Source organism: Balaenoptera ricei, chromosome 5, assembly GCF_028023285.1.
Source record: "Balaenoptera ricei isolate mBalRic1 chromosome 5, mBalRic1.hap2, whole genome shotgun sequence".
Classification (NCBI taxonomy): domain Eukaryota; kingdom Metazoa; phylum Chordata; class Mammalia; order Artiodactyla; family Balaenopteridae; genus Balaenoptera; species Balaenoptera ricei.
Genome location: NC_082643.1, coordinates 78,542,156 through 78,567,713, shown reverse-complemented (window position 1 = coordinate 78,567,713; position 25,558 = coordinate 78,542,156). Strand labels below are relative to the sequence as shown.

At 35.9% G+C, this 25,558-nt stretch overlaps 1 protein-coding gene across 2 annotated transcripts in view; it reads right to left on the bottom strand.

The window, feature by feature from the left end:
* RFC1 (replication factor C subunit 1) overlaps window positions 1-25,558 on the bottom strand; it is a 73,198-nt gene that overhangs the window by 34,736 nt on the left and 12,904 nt on the right. For both annotated transcript variants that reach the window (XM_059923179.1, XM_059923180.1), the window contains exons 3-6: window positions 23,808-23,883; window positions 20,784-20,906; window positions 1,699-1,940; window positions 781-858 (exon numbers count right to left, since the gene is read on the bottom strand). In XM_059923179.1, coding sequence (XP_059779162.1) covers window positions 781-858; window positions 1,699-1,940; window positions 20,784-20,906; window positions 23,808-23,883 — 519 coding nt within the window. The remainder of the gene's footprint in view (window positions 1-780; window positions 859-1,698; window positions 1,941-20,783; window positions 20,907-23,807; window positions 23,884-25,558) is intronic.

The window sequence follows — 25,558 nt, the reverse complement described above, 5'->3', positions numbered from 1 at the left end:
TCCAGTAGGTACCAAAGACCAGTCATGACATAACAGGATTTGCTGCTGGTCATTTCTTCCAAACTCATCAAACTCAAACATTTCTACCTCAGGATGCTTACACCTGCTATTCTCTATGTTTAGAGGAAATCTTCCTCCAGGTAGAAGGAAGCCCCATGGCTCACCATTATCATGAATTATGTGCCCCAATGTCACTTCCTCAGAGGGGTTTTCCTAACCGCTGTATTTCAAATAGAACACTCATAACCCCCACTGATCATTCCTTTACTTTTCCTCGTAGTATTTATAATGATCTGACATTTTTTTTTTTTTTTAATTTCGGTATCCTTAACACCTAGAAGTGTGCCACGCACTCAGTAAGTGCTCAATAAATACTTACTGAATGAATGTAACAGGTTCACTACAAAGGGCACTCTGAACTGAAGATAGATTTAGAGATTACCAGCATATGCATAGTACTTAAAGCCACAGAAGTAGATGAGATTGCCCAGAGTGGAAAGAGAAGAGATATGACCAAGTTAAATTATTTTAACTATTCTAAAGGAGGGTTCCATTCAAAGAAATCTAATAATAAATCTTTAGTTATCCTCTGCTCTCATTATCTTTTCTATAAACTTAGATTTTCATATAGTATTAGATTTTAACTTATTTTACACATAACTCTTACAATGAGGCTCAATCCAAAATGAAACTAGAACTATCTTAATTGTCTGCCTGAGTAGACTAAATAGCAAGTGACAACATCAAGGTGCTAATGATATCTAAAGAAAATGCTAATACCTCTGCATCTTCATCAAGTTGCAATTGCTTGGCGATGGCTTCATCATTTAATCTGGAATCATCTGCATTTTGTGAAGGCTACATTTCAAGGAAAATCAAGCAAGATCAGCATAAACCTTAAGTTCAAAATAAGGTGCTTTTTCTTAACTAGCTGAATAAATACACCAATGAGAGATAAATCTATCAGTTATGAAATAGACTCAATGCACACCAGCCAAAAATTACGTTCATGGCTACTCCGTGACCACATCCAATATCTTAACAAGCAAATATCCTACAGACAGATGATTCTCACTTAATTCTATTGAAATATTCAAAAGAAGTACCCCCCAAAACCCTAGAGACTAACGTCTTGGCTTCAGAAGTAGTCCAGAACATTGGCACACCAATACATGAGAAAGATTACATTGTCTAACAGAGGTACTAAAGAAATCAACACACACACTGCTCGGCAGGCTTCCACGCAGGGAACTACTTTCACTAACTTATCTGTATTTGTTTCCTAAATGTCCAGGAAAAGATGAATCCAACATCAGCCAAAATAGAGAAGGTCACAAGTATAGCATAGGGAGGCTCTATTCTAAGTTATGTGTTCATGACCTCATTTGGGAACAATTATATTGTCTGAGGTCAAGAGTAAAATTGAGTTTGCATTCTGAGTATTTAAATTCTAAGAATCACAATTCATTCTTATGACTTAAATGATCTTTTCTCACTTTCAAATATTAAAAACTTAAATGTGTGATATTCTAACTTGGTCGTCCTCCAACATAATAGCAATACATTTTACCCATAATCATAGGAAAATTGTTTTCATCAATAAAATGTTGGTCTATTCATAAAATCCAATTTCACCTCTTATGAATAACTGAACGGGTACAAATCCTGAACATTCCTGCTTGCCTGTAGAACACTCACCTCTTTTCTTCTGCTTGCCACCATCTTCTTATCCGATCTTTGGACACTTGCCGTTCCAAAATAATCAAGCACTGATGTGGGGGTAAGTTTCATCGGTGACAAAGGCTTACTCTTAGTGTTTAGTGTCTTAGTGTTTTCTTCATTCTTTTTCATGTTTGATGCTCCAAGATAACTATTTGGAGATCCTCCATTCTCTTTTGACTTAGAGGCTGCCTTCTTACACACAAAGTCATCTTCTTCATCTTAAATGAAATATGATCAGATATGGCTTGATAAAATATCAATTCTAATTACAAAAGCAACCACTTCCACCAACTTTATAAAAAATATACAAGTGCTATGGAATGCTAATGATTTTCTTTTCTTCCTATCTCCTAAATTCAACAGTTATCCTCACATTTACCAGTGCCAGGTCTGTAATACACCATCTCCCCCAATTACTACCCAGAGTACACAAACGTGTATATTTACTCATGTATTCAACAAATAATTACTGAGCATCCATTATGTGCTAGGCACTGAGGATACAGCAGTGAATAAAAAAGACAAAATCCCTGCCCTCATGGAGCTTGGAACCTAGAAGAGGAAACAGATACAGAAATAAACATATACTGTCAAGTTATAAGTGCTATGAAGAAAAGTAAGACAGAATGAAAAGAATTAGAGAGTGATGAAGGGTGCTCTTTTAGATAGGGTAGTCAGGGAAAGCTTCTCGATAAGCCACATTTGAAGAGAGCCCTGAAATGAAGTTACCTCAGGCAAGAATGTTCAGGCAATGAAAACTACAAGTGCAAAAGCCTTAAACTGAGTGTGCTTGGAGGTTCCTGTGACTGCAGCAGAATGAAGTGGGTACACCACAAGAGTTAAGGTGAGAGAGGTAGAGGCCAAATCCCATAGAACTTTGTAGATCACAGAAGGAATTTTAGGTTTTATTTTAGAATGGGAATCCACCAGAGAATTTTCAGCAGAGTTGTGCGTAATCCAACTTAAGTCACGTCCTTTGGAGAACACACTGTCAAAGGATAAAAGCAAATGCAGGGAGACCATTTAGGGAGCTATTCTACATAGTTCCAGAAGAAATGCTGAAGCCTTGGACTAGGGTGGTATTTGCAGAGGTGTTAAGAAGTTGTCAGAGTCTAGCTATACATCGAAGGTGGACTATCTAGCAATATCTAACTATTCATTGAAGACTTTAAACACTTTGTCTTATAACATTTTCTTTCCAAAAAGTTTCCATTGAACATCTGGCTTTAAAAGTCTTTCTAAGCATTCATGACAATGCATAGATAATTAAAGACCCCAAAAATGCGCCTCAAAAGGGTCTCAGTAAACTTTTTTGTTTGATTCAGTGATTCGCAAGATAAAAAGCTTTTTACTTTGGCCTAATAACAAAAGAAATCCAATAAAAAGAAAAATCTAAAAGGCAGTTGTGAAGACTAGGTCAGATCACTGTGGGGGAGGGAGGGTTCACTTTATAAGTTTGGTATTCAAGGCCACATATGAATGGGTCTTACCTCCTCTCAAGTACTCATTCAACTACTAGTATTTGCTAAGGGTCATACATGCCAAGCACTGTGCTGTTCCTAGGTGCTGCCATCTCAAACAAAAAAGTATCCAAGATATGTAAAAATCAAGAAGGATTTAGTCTGACTCTCTAATTATTATATTTATATTAAAATTAAACTATAAACTTTACAAAGCATAAATAACTCTTACAGGTTTCTGAGTACTAAATGTAAAAAGTAATCCACTATTTAAAGCAAGAGCAGAGTAGACACCTCTGAGGATGTCCATACCGTTCACTATAAGCCTACTTTCCCTAAGGACTTACACCCCACTCCACCCTCCAGGGGCCTCCAATAACCACAGATATATTTATTAGATGGTTCCATATTCCTTGCCATCACAAACCGGACCAGGAGTGGGCACTTGAACAAGGTGGGGCGAATCTTACCCTTGATCAGTTTGCTGAACTAATGTGTTTAAACTAAGGTGCTAAAGGTTTATTTTTGCATGCAATGACATTCAGCAATGGCCTTCTAATAAATTCCATTTTGCTTACAACAAGCTAGGTTTTCTTCTTAACCTGCAACCAAAGATTTTAGGTAAAGCATACTTGTTTTCTTATCTTCAACTATAGCCAATCTACCTTCAAGATTAAATTAAAAATTCATTCATCAATCCTTCTAAGCACATCCAAGGCTTGATACACTTACCAGATTTCAATCCATGTATTGACAAGAGTCAACAGACTAAGTTTAGTCACTCATATATCTGTTCTTCCTACATGACAACCAGTCCTTCTCTGCCTCTGCCATCTGATTCAGATGGTTCTGCAAAGGTTAGGTGACATTATCCCCATTCCACTTAGGTACGATAGCCACGTAAATCACTCATAACCATCCTAGTAACCATTGATAATATAATCTGAAACTCCTTCCCTCTTCTCTAAGATAACAACATAATGAATTGTTATATTATTGAAATCCAATTTTTTATAATTTAAGGTTTGTCTATTTTAAATCCCTAGACACAGTTAAGCTGTAGCATAACCAAACCAGTAGCATTCCACAACAAACTATTCTACCTTAGCAGTCAAAACAAATTATACGAAATCCCCTTAAAAGAAGATTCAAAACAAAATTAACATTGCTGGGACTTCCCTGGTGGCGCACTGGTTAAGAATCCTCCTGCCAATGTAGGGGACACAGGTTCAATCCCTGGTCCGGGAAGATCCCACATGCCATGGAGCTACTAAATTCGTGCGCTACAACTACTAAGCCTGCACTCTAGAGCCCGCGAGCCACAACTACTGAGCCCGCGCACCTAGAGCTCGTGCTCCACAACAAGAGAAGCCACTGCAACAAGAAGCCCGCACACAGCAATGAAGAGTAGCTCCTGCTTGCCGCAAATAGAGAAAGCCCACGTGCGGCAACGAAGACCCAATGGAGCCCTAAATAAATAAATAAATAAATGTATTTATTTATTTTTAAAAATAATAACAGCATTGTTGATATCCTGGCTTTAATAAAAATAAAATAAAATAAGAAAGCCACAAAACTGGAACCTCCTAAGTATAGATATCCAATATATCTTCTTAGGCAGTAAGTGCAAAGTTAAAAGCATATCTAGTATATACAAGACAAGACTTCCAATCTTATCTGAGAGCTTATTAAATTTTATAATTTTTACTTGGTTTGTTTTGAATTCAACAACTGTACTTCTGGGGAGGAAGGATTTCCTTAATGGAGAAAGAACAAAATTAAACTGTATCTGCAAAATGACAGTCTTCTACTAGTTTTTCCCTCGCTTTAAAAATGCCAAAAGCAGTAACATTCCATTTCCACTACCCCTAGCCATGTGTACAAGCAGTATGACAGAAAATCCCAGAACTGAATGGACCAAGTCAACCACTATGTTTTTCTGTTATAGTTCTTCCCCTTCATTCAAGAACTTCCTTAGTATATAAAATATTGTAATTGTCCTTAAGCAATTAACTCAAACAAGATCAATCACTGATATTTGGTATAGACTCAGAAAGGGAAACAATGGTATTGTAGATATTTGCAATCCCTAGCTTAACGCTTTCTCCAGCAATCTCATAAATATTCACAGGTAACAGATGAGCATGAAATTTAGTGAGATCAAGAATTTCTAAGACTACCAGATTAAAAAGATTGTTGGCAAGGGTGTAGGGAAATGGGACCTTTACATACGCAATAGGCAATAGTATTTTAAAATAGTAAATTAAAAAAAATCTTTACGGGGGGCAATCTTGCAACATGTATCAAAACCTCACAAATGCATACCCATTAGTTGGATCCAGCAATTCCACTTCTTTTTTTAATTTTTTTTTATTTTGGCCGCACCGGGTCTCAGTTGCTACACGCAGGATCTTCATTGCGGCACGTGGGATCTTTAGCTGCAGCATGCAGGTGGCATCTAGTTCCCTGACCAGGGATCCAACCCGGGCCCCCTGCATTGGGAGCACAGAGTCTTACCCACTGGACCACCAGGAAAGTCCCAGCAATTCCACTTCTAACTAATTAGTCTAAAAACAAATCGGGGGGGGGGGTCTTCCCTGGTGGCGCAGTGGTTAGGAATCCACCTGCCAATGCAGGGGACACGAGTTCGAGCCCTGGTCCAGGAAGATCCCACATGCCGCGGGGCAACTAAGCCCGTGCACCACAACTAATGAGCCTGCACTCTAGACCCCGCGAGCCACAACTACTAAAGCCCACAGGCTTAGAGCCTGGGCTCTGCAAAAAGAGAAGCCACCAAAATGAGAAGCCCGCGCGCTGCAACAAAGGCCCAACGCAGCCAAAAATAAATAAATTAAATAAATAAAATTTAAAGTAAATAAATTAATTAAAACAGGGACTTCATGGTGGTCCAGTGGGTAAGACCCCGCGCTTCCACTGCAGGGGGCGCAGCTTCGATCCCTGGTCGGGGAATGAAGATCCCACATGCTGCACACCGAGGCCAAAAAAAAAAACAAAACAAATGAACATGTACACAAAGATATATGTACAAAAATGCTTATCATGGCATTTGTCCATTCAAAAGTATGGAGAAAAGACTGCAAGAGGGCAAGAAAAGATGAAGGAAAAATTAAGGGACTAATACAGTTTAGACAAAAAAGACAGCCTCAACTATGACAGTTGCACCAAAGATAGAAATAAGTGAACATTGTTTATAAAGTGGGAAAACAAATAACCTGAATTCCTACTATTATGTTCAACCATGTAATGAATTATGCAACAACCGAAAATTATAATGCATATCCATATTTACTGACATCAAGATATTCGTATGTGTATTAAGTGATAAAAGAGATACTACAAGATGTTTAGTGATATATCTAAATCTACCCATCTACGTATTTATAGATATGCTTTTAAATTCACGTTCAAAGATCTGAAAAGAATAAAATGTTACCAACTTTTATCTCTGGATAGGGGATTCTGGGTGATTTTTCATTTCTTTCATCGTATCTTTTTCATCTGTGTATTACACTTCTCTTTCTTTTTAACCTACGTCTCATATTTTACAACAAATTGACTATCTCCTAGAAACTCTGTCCCCTTGGCTTTCTGAGACAGAAAAGGTTTGGCTTTAGTTTCTCCCTCCTCTCCATTTTTCTTTGCTTACTTCTTCCATTATTTATTAGCATCTCTGCTTATTCTGTCACTAGCTTCAGGGACTTCATGGTATCTTTTTATCTAATTTATGATATAATTAGTTTATAATAGTTATCATTATTGAACATTAAACTCCATGCCAGGTACTCTACCACATTCTTTATAATGCATTATCTTTAGTCAACTAGTTCTCTTATTCCATACATGGATTCCATTTTCCACATTCCTGGCAAATGCAGACTGGGCTTAAATACTTTCAAAATTGAGCAGTGTAATTCAACGTGACCTCCTCTTTCTTTGGTGAACAGCACTACTGTACTCTTTAGAAAAGTTCTTCCTTATATTAAGCCAAAACACTTCCCTGTGAATTCCACCTATTTTCCTTAATTAATCTTTTTTCACATTCAGTGTTTGAAGACTGCCTTCGTTTTCTTCTTTAGCTCCTCTTCCCTACAAATGGTAAAGTTTCAAACCACTCACCATTTGGGTTATTGGAAAGATTAGATTTTTAAAAATCAAAGTGCCCAGTATAGTACCTCGCCATGTTATAATAAACATTCAATAAACAATAAAGCAGTATTCTCTGGTGAAAACAATACTGAACCAAAAGTCCAGAAAACTAAAATGCTAACCTGACTTCGACTTTCTATTGTTATTTTAATTAATTATCTGGGATTCGTTGTCCTCTGCAAAATGTTGGACCAGACAAACTCTTTTAAGATTTTCCCTTCTATAATTCTGAAAAATCTGTGGATAGTCACATAGATTTTGTAGCTACTGTACTCAATACTGGTGAGAATGTGATAAGTCTGTACTAATATAAACACTAACTATGAAAGTGTAAACTACTGGGTTAGCCAAAAAAGTTCGTTTGGGTTTTTCTGTAACATCTTACGAAAAACCCAAATGAACTTTTTGGTCAACCCAATAGTATGACTTTTCTAGAAAGCAATTTGGCAAAATATATCTAGAACCTTAAAGAAGTTCATAACCTTTAGCATAGTAATTCTTAGAGATAATGAGAGGTGCTGACAAACATTTATATACAAATATATTCATCACACTACTAAGAACATTAAAAATGTAGGCAACAAAAATAATTAAAACTGGAAGGGCTATATACATTGTGATCTAGTCATACAATGAATTCATGCAGTCAAAAAAAATTAAGCCCAAATTTCAAAGCTCAAAAAAAAATTATGAAAACAGTAAAATTAAGCTGGCAAAAAACCAAAAATGCATCACTTTGTTCTTTAGGTTAGCCTTAAACATCACTCCTAAAAGAGAGCTTCTTTCCAAAGCCTTCTCTACTAGAGATCTTTTTACAATGGGTTTAAAGTTAACAATGTCTTCAAGCTACAGATCCCAAAAATATACTACATCTAAACATAGACATAATTTTATAAACATTTGCATAAATATTGAGTAAAAATGTAATTTTCAAGAAAAAATATGGAAATATTCTGCATGAAATTTCAAGTATGCTTTCACTGTACTAAGCAAAAATTGTATACAAGGTCCTTTGTTCTCTACTAACCACAAAATAAATGGTTCTCCAAGTCCCCCTGGAAAGCAGGACCAATTCTAGTGAAATACAGTTATGCAAAAAGGAAAAAAAATATTGACTTGCTTGATTTAATGCTCATTTAGTGTCCTGTGATTTGTGAACTTCTCCATAGTCCTTATAGTTACATGGACCTGTAACTATAAGGCTGTGACCATCCTTATGTAAAATAAATATTTTACAATTCTACACAGTGTGTAGAGATGGAACATCCCAAATAAAGTTATGGTTGTTTTTCTTTTTTAACATTTGTTCTTGTTTTGTAATGAGCCTAAATTTGTTCTGCCTTGTCAGAAGCCAAAGGCAAAACTGTGTTCTCTTCTTGGCATTAACTTAAAATAATGATAAACAGATCTAAGTCAGATTTCTGTGACCTAGTTGAAAATCATGGGCAACTGAACACTTAGAATCTCCCCCCAGGATATCTGACTCCTTATAAAAACACCATTTATTTTTATTTATATACAACATAACCTCAAATGTGGTAAGAATCACCACGTAAACTAGCATTATCCAACATACAGCAGAGGAATTGCCTGGAAGAGAAGATTGCTTTGCCACTCTGAGTTAGATACATTCATTTATTTAAAAGGATAACAAATGAAAGAGCAAGAAAATAATGTGCAGGTCTCTAAAAAAATCTAATTCTGAAGTTCCTACTGCTGAGAGTTTGGGATTCTGATTTTTTTCCTTCAGTGTGAAACACACAGAAACCAAATTAATGGAGACCATCGGAGAGAATTTGGTTACAGAGATTAAAAATAATTTATTTTGCAACAAGTCAGAAACTAAAAAGGGAATCTGAGTCGTTAGAGCCTTTTTCTACTAAGTTCCTTTCCAATACTTCCTTGAGTCAAAAATCCAAACTGTCATTTTGGTTGTGGACATAGAGAAAGGTTCATGCATATTCCAAGTCTTCAATAAACATTTGTTAATTAAGTAGACGGAAGAGAAACTACACATGTCATCTTTGCACCACCTATAGGGTGTGAGAATCAGACATTCTGGGGTGAATCACTGAATGATTTACGTGGTGAATCAGATATATTTCAGTATAATGAAATAAAACTGAGACTGCTCATCCTTAATCAAGAAATTCAGAGATATCATGATTCTTTACTAATAAATCCTCTTAGAATCAAATGGAGTCAGTTATATTTTAAGAATAAAATTATTTAATAATTCGTGAGGTCTAGTGAGGTAGGTAAGTAATGATATTTATCATTAAGAGAAAAAAGTACTGGCTTGTGCTGTGATGTTATCTACCATATAGAGTCCTCCCCAGAGCAGGAATAACAGTCCATGGAAAGTCACAGCTGGTTTCAATTACTGAGAAAACAACGCAGGAGAAGAAAGTGGTAAACATTTTACTACTTACTCGCCTCCTTCCTCCATCTCCACTGCACCAATTAGGAAAAGAAAAAGGAGGTTCAGGGTTAGGGGAGGGAGGGCTTACACAACTAGCCACAGGTACATTATCCAGAGCTTCGTACAACTCTAAAGCATGAAACGGGCAATAGAAGGAAAACTCGACTGACCGGAAGAGTTAAGGGAGTGGTTCAGCAATGCAATTCTCCACTTCCATTCACATTCCACTTCCCCGCACATGAGAGGACATAACAACGCTGGTTTATATGCTAAGACCAAGTATAAATCACCTGTATATTGTTTTATTAGTGCTTAATGACATTTTCATAACATAATCCTACTTCCTTAGCATTCTGGAGTACAATCCTGTATCTCTCCTACTTTCACAAGTACCTGACAACAAAATATGTGTCACCAGAAAACAACAGTCTGTTCATTTTCAAAGATGTTTCAGACACTCAATAATCATTCCAGATACTCTAGTGCTTCATTATTCACTATGTCCTTTTCAGTTCTCCCTCTTCATATGCCACTGAATTTTTTTTCAGGTCTCATAATAGGCACTACTGAAAGGGGACTGAAGAGCAAACTAGGGAAAAAAGACTATAAGAAAGCATCTAGCTCTTATAATGATGCTTTAGTCAAAATGAATTTGGGAATGAAATTGCTAAAGGATATCAGTGACCCTGAATCATCATATAAAATGGAAGAAGTCTCTAAAGATTAAAGAGGAGAAATGGAGTCCTAATTGTCAAAAAGAGAAAGGCAGATCCCCAGCTACAGAAATATAGAAGGAGAAAGGTTTGGTAACAATTCTACACAACAATATCAAGAGCAGGGCAAAAAGAGAGTATTTACAGATGGCCAACAGTCACATGAAAAGATGCTCAAGATGGCTAATTATTAGAGAAATGCAAATCAAAACTACAATGAGATATCACCTCACACCAGTCAGAATGGCCATCATTAAAAAGTCAACAAATAACAAATGCTGAAGAGGGGGTGGAGAAAAGGGAACCCTCCTACACTACTGGTGGGAATGTAAGTTGGTGCAACCACTATGGAAAACAGCATGGAGGTTCCTCAGAAAACTAAAAGTAGAACTACCCTATGACCCAGCAATCCCACTATTGGGCATATATCTGGACAAAACTATAATTCAAAAAGATACATGCACCCCAATGTTCATAGCAGCACTATTCACAATAGCCAAGACACGGAAACAACTTAAATGTCCATCGACAGATGAATGGATAAAGATGTGGTACATATACACAATGGAATACTACTCAGCCATAAAAAAGAATGAAATAATGCCATTTGCAGCAACATGGATGCAACTAGAGGTTATCATATTAACTGAAGTAAGTCAGAAAGAGAAGACAAATACCATATGATACCACTTATATGTGGAATCTAAAACATGACACAAATGAACTCATCTACAAAACAGAAACAGACTCACAGACACAGAGAACAGACTTGTTGCCAAGGGGGAGGGGGGGGAGGGAGGGACAGAGCGGGAGTTTGGGGTTAGCAGATGCAAACTATTATATATAGAATAGATAAACAACAAGGTCCTACTGTATAGCACAGTAAGCTATATTCAATATCCTATGATAAACCATAATGGAAAAGGATATGAAAAAGAATGTACATATATGTATAACTGAATTACTTTGCTGTATAGCAGAAATTAACACATTATAAATCAACTATACTTCAATAAAAAATTAAAATAAAAAACAAACAAACAAACAAAAACCAAAAAGAGAGTATTTAACAGAAGCAGACAGAGATTCACTGAGATTAAACTATGCTGGCCTGAGCCATCATTTATTCTTTGAGTTACAGGACTAGTAGATGAGATGAATATTAGAAACAGGGATGTCTGGACTGTAACAAAGCACCTACCAAATTGTCTTCCGATAGGCTATGGCAGGGTTTTTAACCTCTGCATTACTGACATTTTGAGCCAAATAATTCTTGCAGGGGGCTCTCTGGTGCACTGTAGGATGTTTAGCAGCAACTCTGGCCTCTACCAACTAGATGCCGCAGCATCCGCCAGTTGCGATGACCAAAAATAGCACTCCAGATATGCCAGATTTTTTGCTGGAAGGCAAAATCACCCTTGATTAAGAAGCACTGCTTTATGGCAAGATGGAGAAATACAAGATACGTAACAGTGGTTTCTGAGATTCATAACTAACTGAAAAGCTCTTCAGAAGAAACTGAAAAGCTGTATCCAGGATGCTGATATTCGATCACGTCAATTTTGAAAAAGGTTTCTTTACATGCCCCTTAATACTAAACAGTTTTACTAATGATTCAGAAAGAAATACATAGATAGGTTTATCAAATTTGTAGAAGATATGAAATCGGATGATATAAAAAATAAGTGGATGAGGGGCATCCAAAGAACTACAGGATTCTTTCTCACTGAAGCTTTGTGCAACCTTAGGTTGAAAATTGATTCTTTGAGAGTAAGTTTTCTTAAGGTAAGTCAGCCCTAATATTAGGTAGTTTTGAAGATCAAATGAGACAGATAGGAAATATAAGCCATATAATAAATAATGTTATTCCATTCCGTGAAGTCAGTCTAAAAGTGTTTTGAAAAAAATTTATAATAGTATACAAGACAAAATTTATGTTAACGTTATTAAGGTCGAATTCTCTCTGCCTTTCACGTGGACACAGAGGTTTCAAGTAAAGTAAGGGATTCCTACACAGATGATCTGTAATTAAGAAAATACAAGGGACAATACAATACTAGGTAGTATTAATCTGGTGTAAATAAATCTGTGAAAGTTTATAAATTGAATTTTTTAAAGTAGATTTTCTCTTTCTATAAGTTAGAAAGTAATGAATAATGCATATGAAATAGCACTACTGATTTCCAAACTTCACATTATTCTCCTTTCTAGTATACACAGTACCTAAATCTCCATGTTAAATCCTACCAAAACCTCTGACGTTTATCTCAAATTTCTCTCTCTCCCAGGAAATGTTTCCTGAACTTCCAAAATAAAAGTTACCTCTCTTATGCCCAAATATCCTTGGAAGATATTTTTATCACTGTTAATTGTTTCCTTGTATTACAATTTTTATGTAAAAGGCTTATCTCCCCCGTAGAGTTTAAGCCCTTGAAAACAGGACTGAGCTTTATTCTCTTATCTATTTCATAGATTGTCCAGTATGCTGTTGGGCACAAACAGTGAACAATCGTGTTTGTTAAATAAATAAATCAGTGAGAATTTAATATTGTTAAATGAAAGTATGCAAATGTAAAATTAAAAAAAAAAATAGATGACAGAATCAGAATACAAAAGCCTGGAATCTAACAAGATAAAAACGTAAGAGTTTCAGAAAAAATTTTCAGAAAAAAAATTTAATAAGGATAAACATAAAGTCCCTTTTCTGAACCTGAGAAGCACAAAGTGGAACACCCTTCTATTCTCCATAATACAGGTGAATAAACTACACCCTTAAAACAAATGCCACTTAACCTCAAGAAATTCTATTCTCTTTTAAGTGATAATATTCTTCATTGTGAATTGTCCACTTATTGATAGTTAAATATGTTCTATTACAATGAAGCATAAACAAGTATGTTCACCTCAATAATCCAATATCCAAAATAAGAGTATGAGAAAAATTAAATGCATACTATTAAAATTTACTATGCAGAAGTTTAAAAGAATGAGATAGGAATCTTTTCTGTATTGAAAGAAAGAGAGGCTGGGGGGTGGGGAGGAGAAAAGGAGAGAAGGAAGGAGGAAGGGAAGGAGACATTAAGTTATGAAAAAGCAAGCTGCAGAAATGTTACAAGATGCCACTCTCAAATACGTGTATATATGTAAATATATATGTGTGTGTATATATATTTTTTTAATTTATATAGCTATGTAAGGCAAAAGGGATGGATGAAGGAATGGAACATTTTTTATCTGAATTGTTTCTTTTTCAGTGAAAATGTGTTACTTAGGTAATTCTGAATAATATTAATCTAAATACTCATCCTCAAAAATCTAAACTTAGTTTCTTTTATAGTCTTATAAAGACTATAAATATTAATAGTATTAATTTTTTTAATTAATATTGATTTTAAATCCATATTAATTTTTGAACAAGTATAATGAAAGAAATATAATACACAGTTCTTAGGTTTCCTCTCACTTCAAGGAAATTCTCTGTCTCAGTCACACTGGGTTTCCCTGAAAATATCTAAGAGAAGTTCTCTACCCTATACAGAAATCTATTCCTATTTGTCTGGTACACAAAGCTATATGTCACTGAAAATTAGTACACACATTGCCCAATAATATTTTCTGCTGCTATTTTCCCAAGTCACAAGTCACTGATATTACATGGTAACCTGGAGAACACTACATTCCCAATTTTTTCCCACTTAATGTCCCCAAAATAATTATAACTTCAAGAACACTATCAGCCTCTGGAATTATATGCTCAATAAAAATTACCAGTCATAACAACCCACAGAATGGGAGAAAATATTTGTAAATGAAGCAACGAACAAGAGATTATCTCCAAAATATACAAGCAGCTCCTGTTTGTACATTTTTTAATATAAAAAAAAAAAACCCAAACAACCCAATCAGAACATCGGCAGAAGATCTAAATAGACTTTTCTCCAAAGAAGACATACAGAGGGCCAAAAATCACATGAAAAGATGCTCAACATCACTAATTACTAGAGAAATGCAAATCAAAACTACAATGGAAGAAAAAAAAAAAAAAAAAAACTACAATGATGTACCACCTCACACCAGTCAGAATGGCCATCATTAAAAAGTCTACAAATAACAAATGCTGAAGAGGGGGGTAGAGAGATGGAGAGGGTGTGGAGAAAAGGAAACTCTCCTACACTGTTGGTGGGAATGTAAACTGGTACAACCATTATGGAGAACAGTATGGAGGTTCCTTAAAAAATTACATATAAAACTACCATATCATCTGGCAATCCCACTCCTGGGCATATATCTGGAGAAAACCACAATTTGAAAAGGTACATGCACCCCAATGTTCATTGCAGCATTATTTACAATAGCCAAGACATGGAAGCAACCTAAATGTCCACTGACAGAGGAGTGGATAAAAAGATGTGGTACAGATTTACGATGGAATACTACGCAGTCATAAAAAAGAATGAAATAATGCCATTTGCCGCAACACGGATGGACCCAGAGATTGTCATACTGAGTGAAGTAAGTCAGACAAAGACAAATATCACATGATATCGCTTATATGTGGAATCCAAAAAAATGGTACAGATGAACTTATTTACAAAACAGAAAAACAGTCACAGATGTAGAAAACAAACTTATGGTTACCCAGGGGGGAAGTGGGGAGGGGATAAATTGGGAGATTGGGATTGACATATACACACTACTATGTAACTAATAAGGACCTACTGTATAGCACAGGGAACTTGACTCAATACTCTGTTATGACCTATATGGGAAAAGAATCTAAAAATGAGTAGAGATATATATATATATGCACATATATTCACTTTGCTGTACACGTGAAACTAACACAACATCGTAAATCAACTGTACTCCAATAAAAATTTTTTTAAAATTACCCGTCATAAACAATTCTCAAGATAGGGAAAACCCCCACCATTTCAACCAAACACAAGCAGCCCCTGATGAAACTGCATAATAAAAGGTCATCTGTGTCAAACAAAACTCAAGGTCTCTCACTTCATTAAACAACTAAAAGTAAACATATTTACCCAGTACAACAAGTATTTGGATTTTTACCAACCTACAAGAACATTTTACTACAGTCAATGGTTAGCTATGAAGATATGTATAAGCAATTTTTTTCCTTTTCCTGTAATATGGGAAACTAATGTAGTCAAAGTACTTTAAAAATCAGTAAGGGACTTCCCTGGCAGTCCAGTGGTTAAGACTTCGCCTTCCAATGCAGGGGGTGCAGGTTCGATCCCTGGTCGGGGAGCTAAGATCTCACATGCCTCGCGGTCAAAAAACCAAAACATAAAACAGAAGCAATATTGTAACAAATCCAATAAAGACTTTAAAAATAGTCCGCATCAAAAAAATCTTTAAAAAAATCAATACGTAATAGAAGACAAATTTAATCAAACAAAGTGATGATGAAAAGTGTGTCATGGAGCTAAATGATAAGCCTAAAGATCTGTATAATAATACAGCCTAAAGAATTGTGTAATAGTACAAACAAAAGCACCTGAAGTAGGTTAAGTAGGGTATTTTCTTTTCTTTTTTAACCTTTTTTTTAATTAATTTTTATTGGAGTATAGTTGCTTAGTAGGTTATTTTCTAAAGTAAGGTTATTTCCAAGACTTCCTTGGTGGTCCAGTGGGTAAGACTCTGCACTCCCAACACAGGGGGCCCAGGTTCAATCCCTGGTCGGGGAACTAGATCCCACATGCATGCCACAACTAAGAAGTCCACAGGCCACAACTAAGAGCCCGCATGGCGCAACTAAGACCTGGTACACCCAAAGTAAATAAATAAATAAATATTTAAAAATAAATAAATAAAGTAAGGTTATTTCCTAAATATGTTTCTCATTGTTTATAAAGCACTGTGCAACAGGAATAAAATGCAAGCCACATTTTAAAAAAGGAAAAAGAAACAGATGAAATTAATTTTAATATTTCATTTATCCCAACAGATTCAGATTATTTCAACATGCAATCAATGCTAAAAAATTATTAATAAGATAATTTATCCTTTTTTTGTAGTAAGTCTTTGAAATCTGTACTTCACACATAAAACATTCTCAATTTGGGCTAATAATATTTCAAGTGCTCAAAAGCCACATGTAGTAGTTCCCATACTGGACAAAGAACATCTATAACATAAGTGGGTCAAATACAATTTCTAAATTTCTAAAGCACAGTTATATAATCCAAAAAAGCCCTAAGTATCTAAGCAAAAGCAAATGTCTTTAGCATAATCTTAAAGGCAGATGTAGGTATACGATCAGGTCAAAATACAATAATAACAGTTAATACTTACTGAGCTTTCAGTAATGTGCCAGACCCTATTTTAATTGCTTTTCAAGCATTATCTCATTTGATCAAGCACAAAGGCCTCTGATGTAGGCACTAGTAATACCCCCATTTTACAAACAAGGAAACTAAGACACAGGGAAGGTAAATGAAGGTTTAACCCAGGCAGGAGGTTTTACTCAAGAGCTCATGCTCTTAAACACTACACATGCTATGCTGTAAGGAAAAAAAAAAGTTGGTTTATAAAAGATAAAATATGGAATAGTAAAGAAAATTGTTTCTTTTGGAATTAACAGGTTTTTAAAACTGAATCATATCATATAATCCTTTTCCACAAGAAGCTCCAAACTCCAAAAAAAAAAAAAAAAGTACAATTTTATTACCACAAATATTTTATTTAACCTTATACTGACAAATTGTTGTTGTGGTTTTTTTTTTTTTTGGCCACGTGGCATGTGGGATCTTAGTTCCCTGACCAGGGATCGAACCCATGCCCCCAGAATTGGAAGCATGAAGTCTTAACCACTGGACCGCCAGGCAAGTCCCAATATACTGATAACTATTTATTTCTACAATATGAATACTTATTCATAACCAGCATTGAAAATTTGTATGTAGTTTTGGCTTAAAAAAAATAATAATAAAAGAATTATTTTATGGTCAAGAAATTTCTAGTTAGTTTATTAATTTCAAGAAGCTGCACTTTTCTTTTTTTGAAACTCATTATATTTCTGATTTTATTATGCTAATTTTATTGCAGACTTCTTTTTAACAGTCTCATTCTCTTTTATGATGGGAAGGAAAAGGGCTTTTCTCCCATTCACCTATCATTCCAAGGCATAAAAAAGTATGAGAAGATAAAACAGGCAAAAAAACAGCTAACTTCTTTCCTGTATCTCAAATCCAGGAAAAAGCAGAATACTATGTAATACTGAACATCATATGAGATAGATATACTGTACCCCAAGATTTTTTGCTAAGACAAGATAACAACATTCACTTTCACATGTACATACCCTTGGCAGGGTGATATAACTACTGTCTAATGGTCATAAAAATTTCAGATAAGATGATAGTTATCTCTTCAGAAAATAACATTCGAAAATACCTGGTCTGAAATAAACAGTCCCGTGTTTAAGAAAACCTGTGATCAGAGCTTAAATTGTTTGACCCTTCTGTGTACCTAAAGTCACAAGATAACGATAGCCTTGATCCACAGTTGAAGGCCATTGCTGTCTGCACACTAACTTTGACGTTTTCAGGGTGTCACTGGAAAGCCTGATCACACCACCTTCGGTTACATAATAAACCTATCACCATACTGGTTTTAGTATCCCTCCCACATATTCAAAACTTGACAAAGGTGGCCAGATGTAAGAGGGAGCCTTTTAATGGAAGAGCGCATTTGCACAACGTGCCTGAGCAGATATTTAGCAACAGAACAGAAAGGTTCAAGAGTCAATCTGCCACAGGCCATAATGAAGAAATTTATCTCAGCTCACAAAAAATTTTACAGAAAATATGTTCTTGTCACTTAGATTTTCTCTTTGGTCATTTGAACAACTTTATCAAATACGTAAATGTTTCAGAGAGCCTACAAAGCTTCATCTGTGGGCTTCTTTCATTTTTATTTTTTCCTTTTGACAGCCTGTTATCTGTTTCAGGCACTGGGTCTGGCCCTTTCATATGCATCATCCCATTAAGTTTTCCCAACTAGCCTATTCAATTAGTGTTTCTGCTTTACATAAAGGGAGACAGACTCACTGCCCTTTAGCCCAGTCACACAGCTGTTAGATGTGAACCAAGGATGTACCCTCCAGGCAGGGCTTCTGACCTTCCAGTCTCAGCTTCCTTCTACAATACAAGGACTTCTTTCCTGTTTCATTCCCTACTTACTGACCAATTTATCTACCATGAGTACCTTCATACTCTCAAGTAACAGCCCATACGTGTAAGCAAATTCCAATAACATTAAAACATTAAAGGTGGGGCTTCCCTGGAGGTTCAGTGGTTAAGAATCTGCAGGGGACACAGGTTTGAGCCCTGGTCCGGGAAGATCCCACATGCCGCAGAGCAACTAAGCCTGTGCGCCACAACTACTGAGCCTCCGCTCTAGAGCCCGCGAGCCACAACTATTGAGCCCATGCGCCACAACTATTGACGCCCGCGCGCCTAGAGCCCGTGCTTCGCAACAAGAGAAGCCACTGCAATGAGAAGCCAGCGCACCACAACAAAGAGTAGCCCCCGCTCGCCGCAACTAGAGAAAGCCCGCATGTAGCAACAAAGAACCAACACAGCCAAAAATAAATAAATTTTAAAAAATTATATTAAAAAACCATTAAAGGTGAATTATATCTCAGTAAAGCTGATGTTAAAAAATAAAAAAATTTTATATGTAATCATGCTAATAACATCAGCTCTCCAATTATCCTAACAGTAAACCATAGATAGCATGGCTGAATGAAACCCACAGGTAATCCAAAAACATAACCTATAACTCATCTCTCAAAATGTTTATAGATCAGTCCCTAAGTATCGCTAACTTTTAAGACTCTCATTACTTCACTCGTAGATTACCATAAATGCCTCAGCCTCCCCAATTATGACTTTTCTATTCTCCTTCCCACCTTAAATACTAGCAATCACTCTAAAATACTATTTTCATCATTCTATAACTGTTCAAAAACTTTAATGGTTCCCTTTTCCCTGCTATGTGGAATTCCTCTGCCTAGCTTCCAAGATCTTCCCTAAATGGGCTTCATTACCTCTCATTATTCCTCATCATGTGGGCAAGCAATCTCTTCAGTGTCCTGGGAATACATCAAGCCTTGTGCTGGATGCTGTGCTTTAAATAATCCCATCTTATTACCCAGACATGTTCTTTCCCTCCATCACGGGCTCATCCGTCAAGGGTTAGATCAAATCTTACCCTCTCCATCAAGCCCTCTCCCTGACTATTGCATATTGCAGCCTCAGGCAATTCCTATAGTACCTAGGAGTCTTTAATCATCTTTGTACCCCCAGCACCTAGTATCTAGGACGGAAAAGACAATCAATAAATGTCTGTTGAATGTAAGCTGTAACATGCTGTGTCAAAATAATTGTGGTTTTTACCCTGTCTCTTCAAACCAGGTGTATTCACTTCACTAGCAATACAAGTAGCAGAGTGTTAAAAATAATGGTGTCAGAGGTTTTCCTTAAGATGAACAAACCAGTGAGGTATCAGACGCTCTCATGGCCCCTTTAAGCATTTCTATATAGGAACTGATAAAACAGGTTCTGTGAATTTGAAGATGGTCTCCTCTAGGAGTTAACAATGCTAAAATCTAAATGACTTTATAATGCACCCATCGAAGTTTTTTTCCTAAGATGACAATATAATTCAGGGCTCCTCACCATAAAAGAATACTATCTATGAAACAATTATTTATACTATGAAATCTTAAGATTAGTGTACATTTATAAATGTCTCATTTTTTGACCAGTCAAAACAGCTCAAATAAATATAAATACACTGACAATCATTTTTTTTAAAAGCCAATGCTAAAATCTTTTGTGTCACCAGAGAATATAAGGAATTTAGGTCACATCTGTGCTAGATTATAAAGCACAAATATGAACAGTCATTATATACTTAAGATTGTTATGACTTTAACACCCAAGATAAAAAAACTTACATTAAAAAGCTTTAGAACAACCCAATATTTGAATATATGATTCAAGACAGAGCTTCAACATATATGCTTCAATATACAGCACTTTAAAAAAATTCTAAGAACCAATTCCCCTGTAATTGGCCCTTAACTCACAGAAAATGCCAAAGATAATTACAGCCTTCCCCTGGTAAATATAATTCAACAAACCAAAAAAGGCAACAGAAATTCAGTTCAAAGTGAAGGAGGTACATTTAGATACCAACGAGAAGCTCAAGAACATAACACACACTGAGCTTTTTTTCTAAAACAATAAACATGTTCGGTACCCTTACCTGTTTCTGAAATGTATGTAACAGGATCCTGGTGTCGAATTTTAGCAGGTTTAGAAGACAGTGGCAATTTTTCTGGTCGCTTTTTGGAGTTTTTTACCTGCACTGTCTCCTCTGATTCTGAATCTAAATGACAGGAAAATTAAAACTTTGAAAAGAAATAGTATAATATAGTGTGTTTTTAAAGTGGGTTTTTTTGTGGTTTTTTTGTTTGTTTGTTTTTTGGCTGTGCCATGCATCTTTCGGGATCTTAGTTCTCCGACCAGGGATCAAACCCGGGCCCACAGCAGTAAAAGCACCAAGTCCTAACCACTGGACCACCACGGAATCCCCTTAAAGTGGTTATTATTAACCAATTCCTCAAGACCCTTTTCAAGGCAAATCTCTTTTATAAATTCTCATAGGTTGCCTTCTATCCAGTGTTAAGCCTTTGTATTACTTTTCTGTTGCTGCTGTGACAAATCACCACAAACTTAGTGGCTTAAAACGACACAAATGGGGAATTCCCTGGCGGTCCAGTGGTTAGGACTCCGTGCTTCCACTGCAGGGGTCACGGGTTCTATCCCTGGTCAGGGAACTAAGACCTCGCATGCCACATGAAGCAGCCAAAAAAAACAACAAACCAACACAAATGTATTATCTCACAGTTCTGGAGGTTGGAAATCCAATTTGGGTCTCACTGGGCTAAAATCAAGCATCAGGAAGGCTGTGATCCTTTCTGGATACTATAGGGAAGAATCCATTTCCTCACCATTCTAGTTTCTAGTGACTGCTAGCATTCCTTAGCTCATGGCCCCCACTTCCTCCATCTTCAAAGCCCGCAACATCAGGCAAAGTCCTTCTCATGCTGCCATCTCTCTAATTCTCTAACCTTCTTCCATAGTCAATCTCTCTCTAAATCTCTTCTTCTGCCTTCCTCTTCTTTGTGACCACATTGGGCCCATCTAGATAATCTCCCTACTTTAAGGTCATCTGATTATTAACCTTAATGTCACCTACAATTTTAATTCCCTTTTGCCATGTACCTAACATATACACAGGTTCTATTAACTAGGGTGTGGACATCTTTGGGGGCCATTATTCTGTCTACCACAATCTAATCACCCAGAGCACTTAAATATAAATCAAGACAAAGTATAAATACCTCGTATACGTCTGGTACACAATAGAGGAGTTTCAGAAACTTTAGTGTCCTTCCTCTTCCTCTCACCATGCATTTTTAAATCCTGTCTCATACTGTTCTAAAATGTATCAAACAATTAAATTTCCACTTTCCCAAAAGATGGAAACTCCTGGGGAATGGTGATATGTACTTATTTCAAATTCTTTACAATTCTATACAGCAGTAAAAGACTCACGATAAACACTCAAGTACTTTTAGAAAATGAGTCAGAATCTTTGCTGTCACTGTCAAAATCCTGACAATCTATAAATGCTTCCTTAGGTTACATTTCTAATTTTAAGAATTCATACCAAATAGATCTTCTCCAAAAAAAGCAAAACCTAAAACTTCCTGAGTTCTACCATTATTTTAACATATCATAAAAGGCATGCATAAAAATGTATGTTCCCTATCTTAAAAGTACAGTTGATCCTTGAAGATGGGTTTGAACTGCACATGTCTACTTATACACAGATTTTTTTCAATAAATACATTGGAAAAACTTTTGGAGATTTGCAACAATTTGAAAAAAGAGACAAACCACGTAGCCTAGAAATATCGAAAAAGTTAAGAAAAAAGTATGTTATGAATGCATAAAATATATGTAGATACTAGTCTATCCCTACATAGGTATAAGGTGATCTTTAATATAAAATTAATGTGTTAGTTTTCTGTTTTATAACTTTGCTTTCAAAGAATTACATTACTATACAGTATGCCTCTCTGTAACTGGAGAAACTGCATATCAGCCTATCTATCATCACAGGTGAGTTTTTTTTTAATGTAACAATGTTTCCAACACTGTATTATGAATATGACTAATACTGTATGCCAAAATTTTATAACAGATTCATTCATTAGTGCATAGGCTAGGCTATCATGAAGCAATCGTATCAATAACACTAGGCTACCATAAAGCAATCATACTGCTGCTTCTTCATTATCAATGCATGAATCGTTATATCTGTAAATAAATACTAACTTCCTTTTCACATTACCTTTTCATTTTTGATGTCTAGTGTTAGTAATACATATAACATCTACAGTCTTTTGTATCATATTAGATGATATTGATGTAGGTACTGAGAGATGATTCATCTTGTAAACAGATGACATAAACTTACAGTATCAATAAATACAGTACAGTACTGTAAAGGTATTTTCTCTGCCTTAAGATTCTCTTAATAACACTTTCTTTTCTCTAGCTTACTTTATTGTAAGAATATAGTAAAAAATATATATAACATACAAAATATGTATTAAGTGACTTTTTATGTTATTGACAAGGCTTCTGATCAGCAGTAGGCTATTAGTACTTAAGTTTTGCGGGGAGTCAAAAGTTATATGCAGATTTTCAACTACAAGGGGGGTTGAAGACCCAACCCTTGCATTATTCAAGGGTCAACTGTATATTCAAAGTTTTCAAATTGTGTTTGTTCCTTTCTAACTGCAACAAAAAAGGACCAGATCAAAAGCACAAAAATTATATTTTAGATCTTTGTTTCTAAAGCAACATTTTATGGCACTATTTTTCAAATTCAGTTTCTAAGAACCTCAGCTGAAAGAGAAGTTAATATGAATATTTTAAAAAATAAATATACCATATTCAAAGTAAGTTTCAGACACGCTGTATATACTATCTCCCCTCCCGAACAAAACTTTAATATATTAACATATTTCGGCTCTGATAAATTCTGTAGTATAATAAAGTTGTTTTCAACTTTACTTGAACATAGAGCCCTCTTCTCACAGCACCTGTTAACATCACAGAGAGCTGTGTGTCTCAGAACGTCAGTCTGGAAAACCCTGTTCTAACAGATATAAAATAGTCTGTAAACTTGAAAGCTCCTCAAAAGAAATATTACCTGAATCATAGATGATCCTCTTTTTCTTGTTTGGTTGCTTCTGCTTGAAGTCATCTTCTTTACAAGAACTATTTACCTATAAACATCACAGTATAATTAGAACACAGAGAAGCCCATATAACTTAGCTGTTTTTTCCTCATTAGATTTGGGCGCAATAGTTCACAACTGGAGGAACGCTGCCCTCCCAGGAAACATTTCTGCTTGTCGTAACTGGGGTGAGGGTGTTACTGGCATATAGTGGGTAGACGAGGGATACTACTAAACATCCTTCAATGCACAGGACAGTCCTCCACAACGAAGAATTATCCTGCCCCAAATGTCAGTAATGCCCGAATTATGCTAAAGAACAGGCCAGACCCATCATCAAAAAGATAAGAGATAACAAATGCTGGTGTGGGTGCGGAGAAAAGGGAACCCTTGTGCATCGTTGGTGGGACTGTAATCAGTGCAGCCACTACAGAAAACAGTATGGAGGTTCCTCAAAAACTTTAAAATAGAACTAACTACCATATGACCCAGCAATTCCACTTCTGAGAACATAACCAAAGGAAACAAAAACACTAACTTGAAAAGGTATCTGCACCCACATGTGGTAATCACTGTGGTAATTATTTCATAATATATGTAAGTCAAACCATCATGCTGTACACCTCAAACTTATACAGTGGTGTATGTCAATTATTTCTCAATAAAACTTGGGGGGGGGCGGGAAGGAGCAGGGGAGAGAATAAGCCGGATAATAATTGCATCAGATGGCAAAGGCAGGATTGTAGAAAAGGCTATATTATTATTCATTTCCACTTTCAACACTAACCTATGTATAACAAAGAGTAAAAGGATATCAGATATTACAAGGCAAGTGCTTCCTGAAAATGAAAAATTGAGACAGAAATAAAAGCTAAGGAGTTGTGGGCCTATCACTACTCATTGCCTGGTGGAAAACTAAATAAAACCAAGGCAAAGGGTATTAATATTTATATTTTTTAGTTATATACACATTTCTAACATATTCATAAGGTATTACTAATATTTTGTAGTTATACATCACATTTCTAACACATTCAAATTCCCCCCCCCAAAAATCAAGAAAGCAGACAGCAAAAAAACCGACTATAATCAATTACAAGGTAGAAATATGTTTCTATCCATTATAATAAAACTTCAAAAACTTAAGCACAATCAACTAGCTTGGAAGAAAATGAGATGAATAAACCACTGTAATTCAAATACACCACCAGACTAGAGGACAGGGTTAGAAACAATGACAATAACTCAAAAGTGAGAGAAAGGGGTATCCCAGGAGGGAGAGAGCCACAGAAGGGGTGTTCCAAATTCTGTCAATAAACTTAGCCCAAATCTGTGGCTGTCTCCTGAACTATATATGCACACAAAAACTCGAAGTGCCCAGCTAAGGTTAAAAAAAATTGAACAAAGATTTCAGATGCTGCCCATAACAGAGTGGACAGGAGTGTGGAGTTTGAGTTCAGGCAAGTTAACTGCCTGCTAAACTAAAAGAATTAACACCCTTTGGAGGAAATAACAGAATCCAAAGTTCCTACATTGTAAAATTCACACTATGCAAGGTAAATCCAAAATAACCAGATGTACAAAGAAATAGGAAATGTGACCTGTGATGGTTACTTTTATCTGTCAACCTGACTGGGCCACAAGGTGCCCAGATATTTCATCAAACAAGATCAAATAGAATTTGCCTTGCTAGGTTCTAGACTTGCTTGGCACCTGTCGCCCC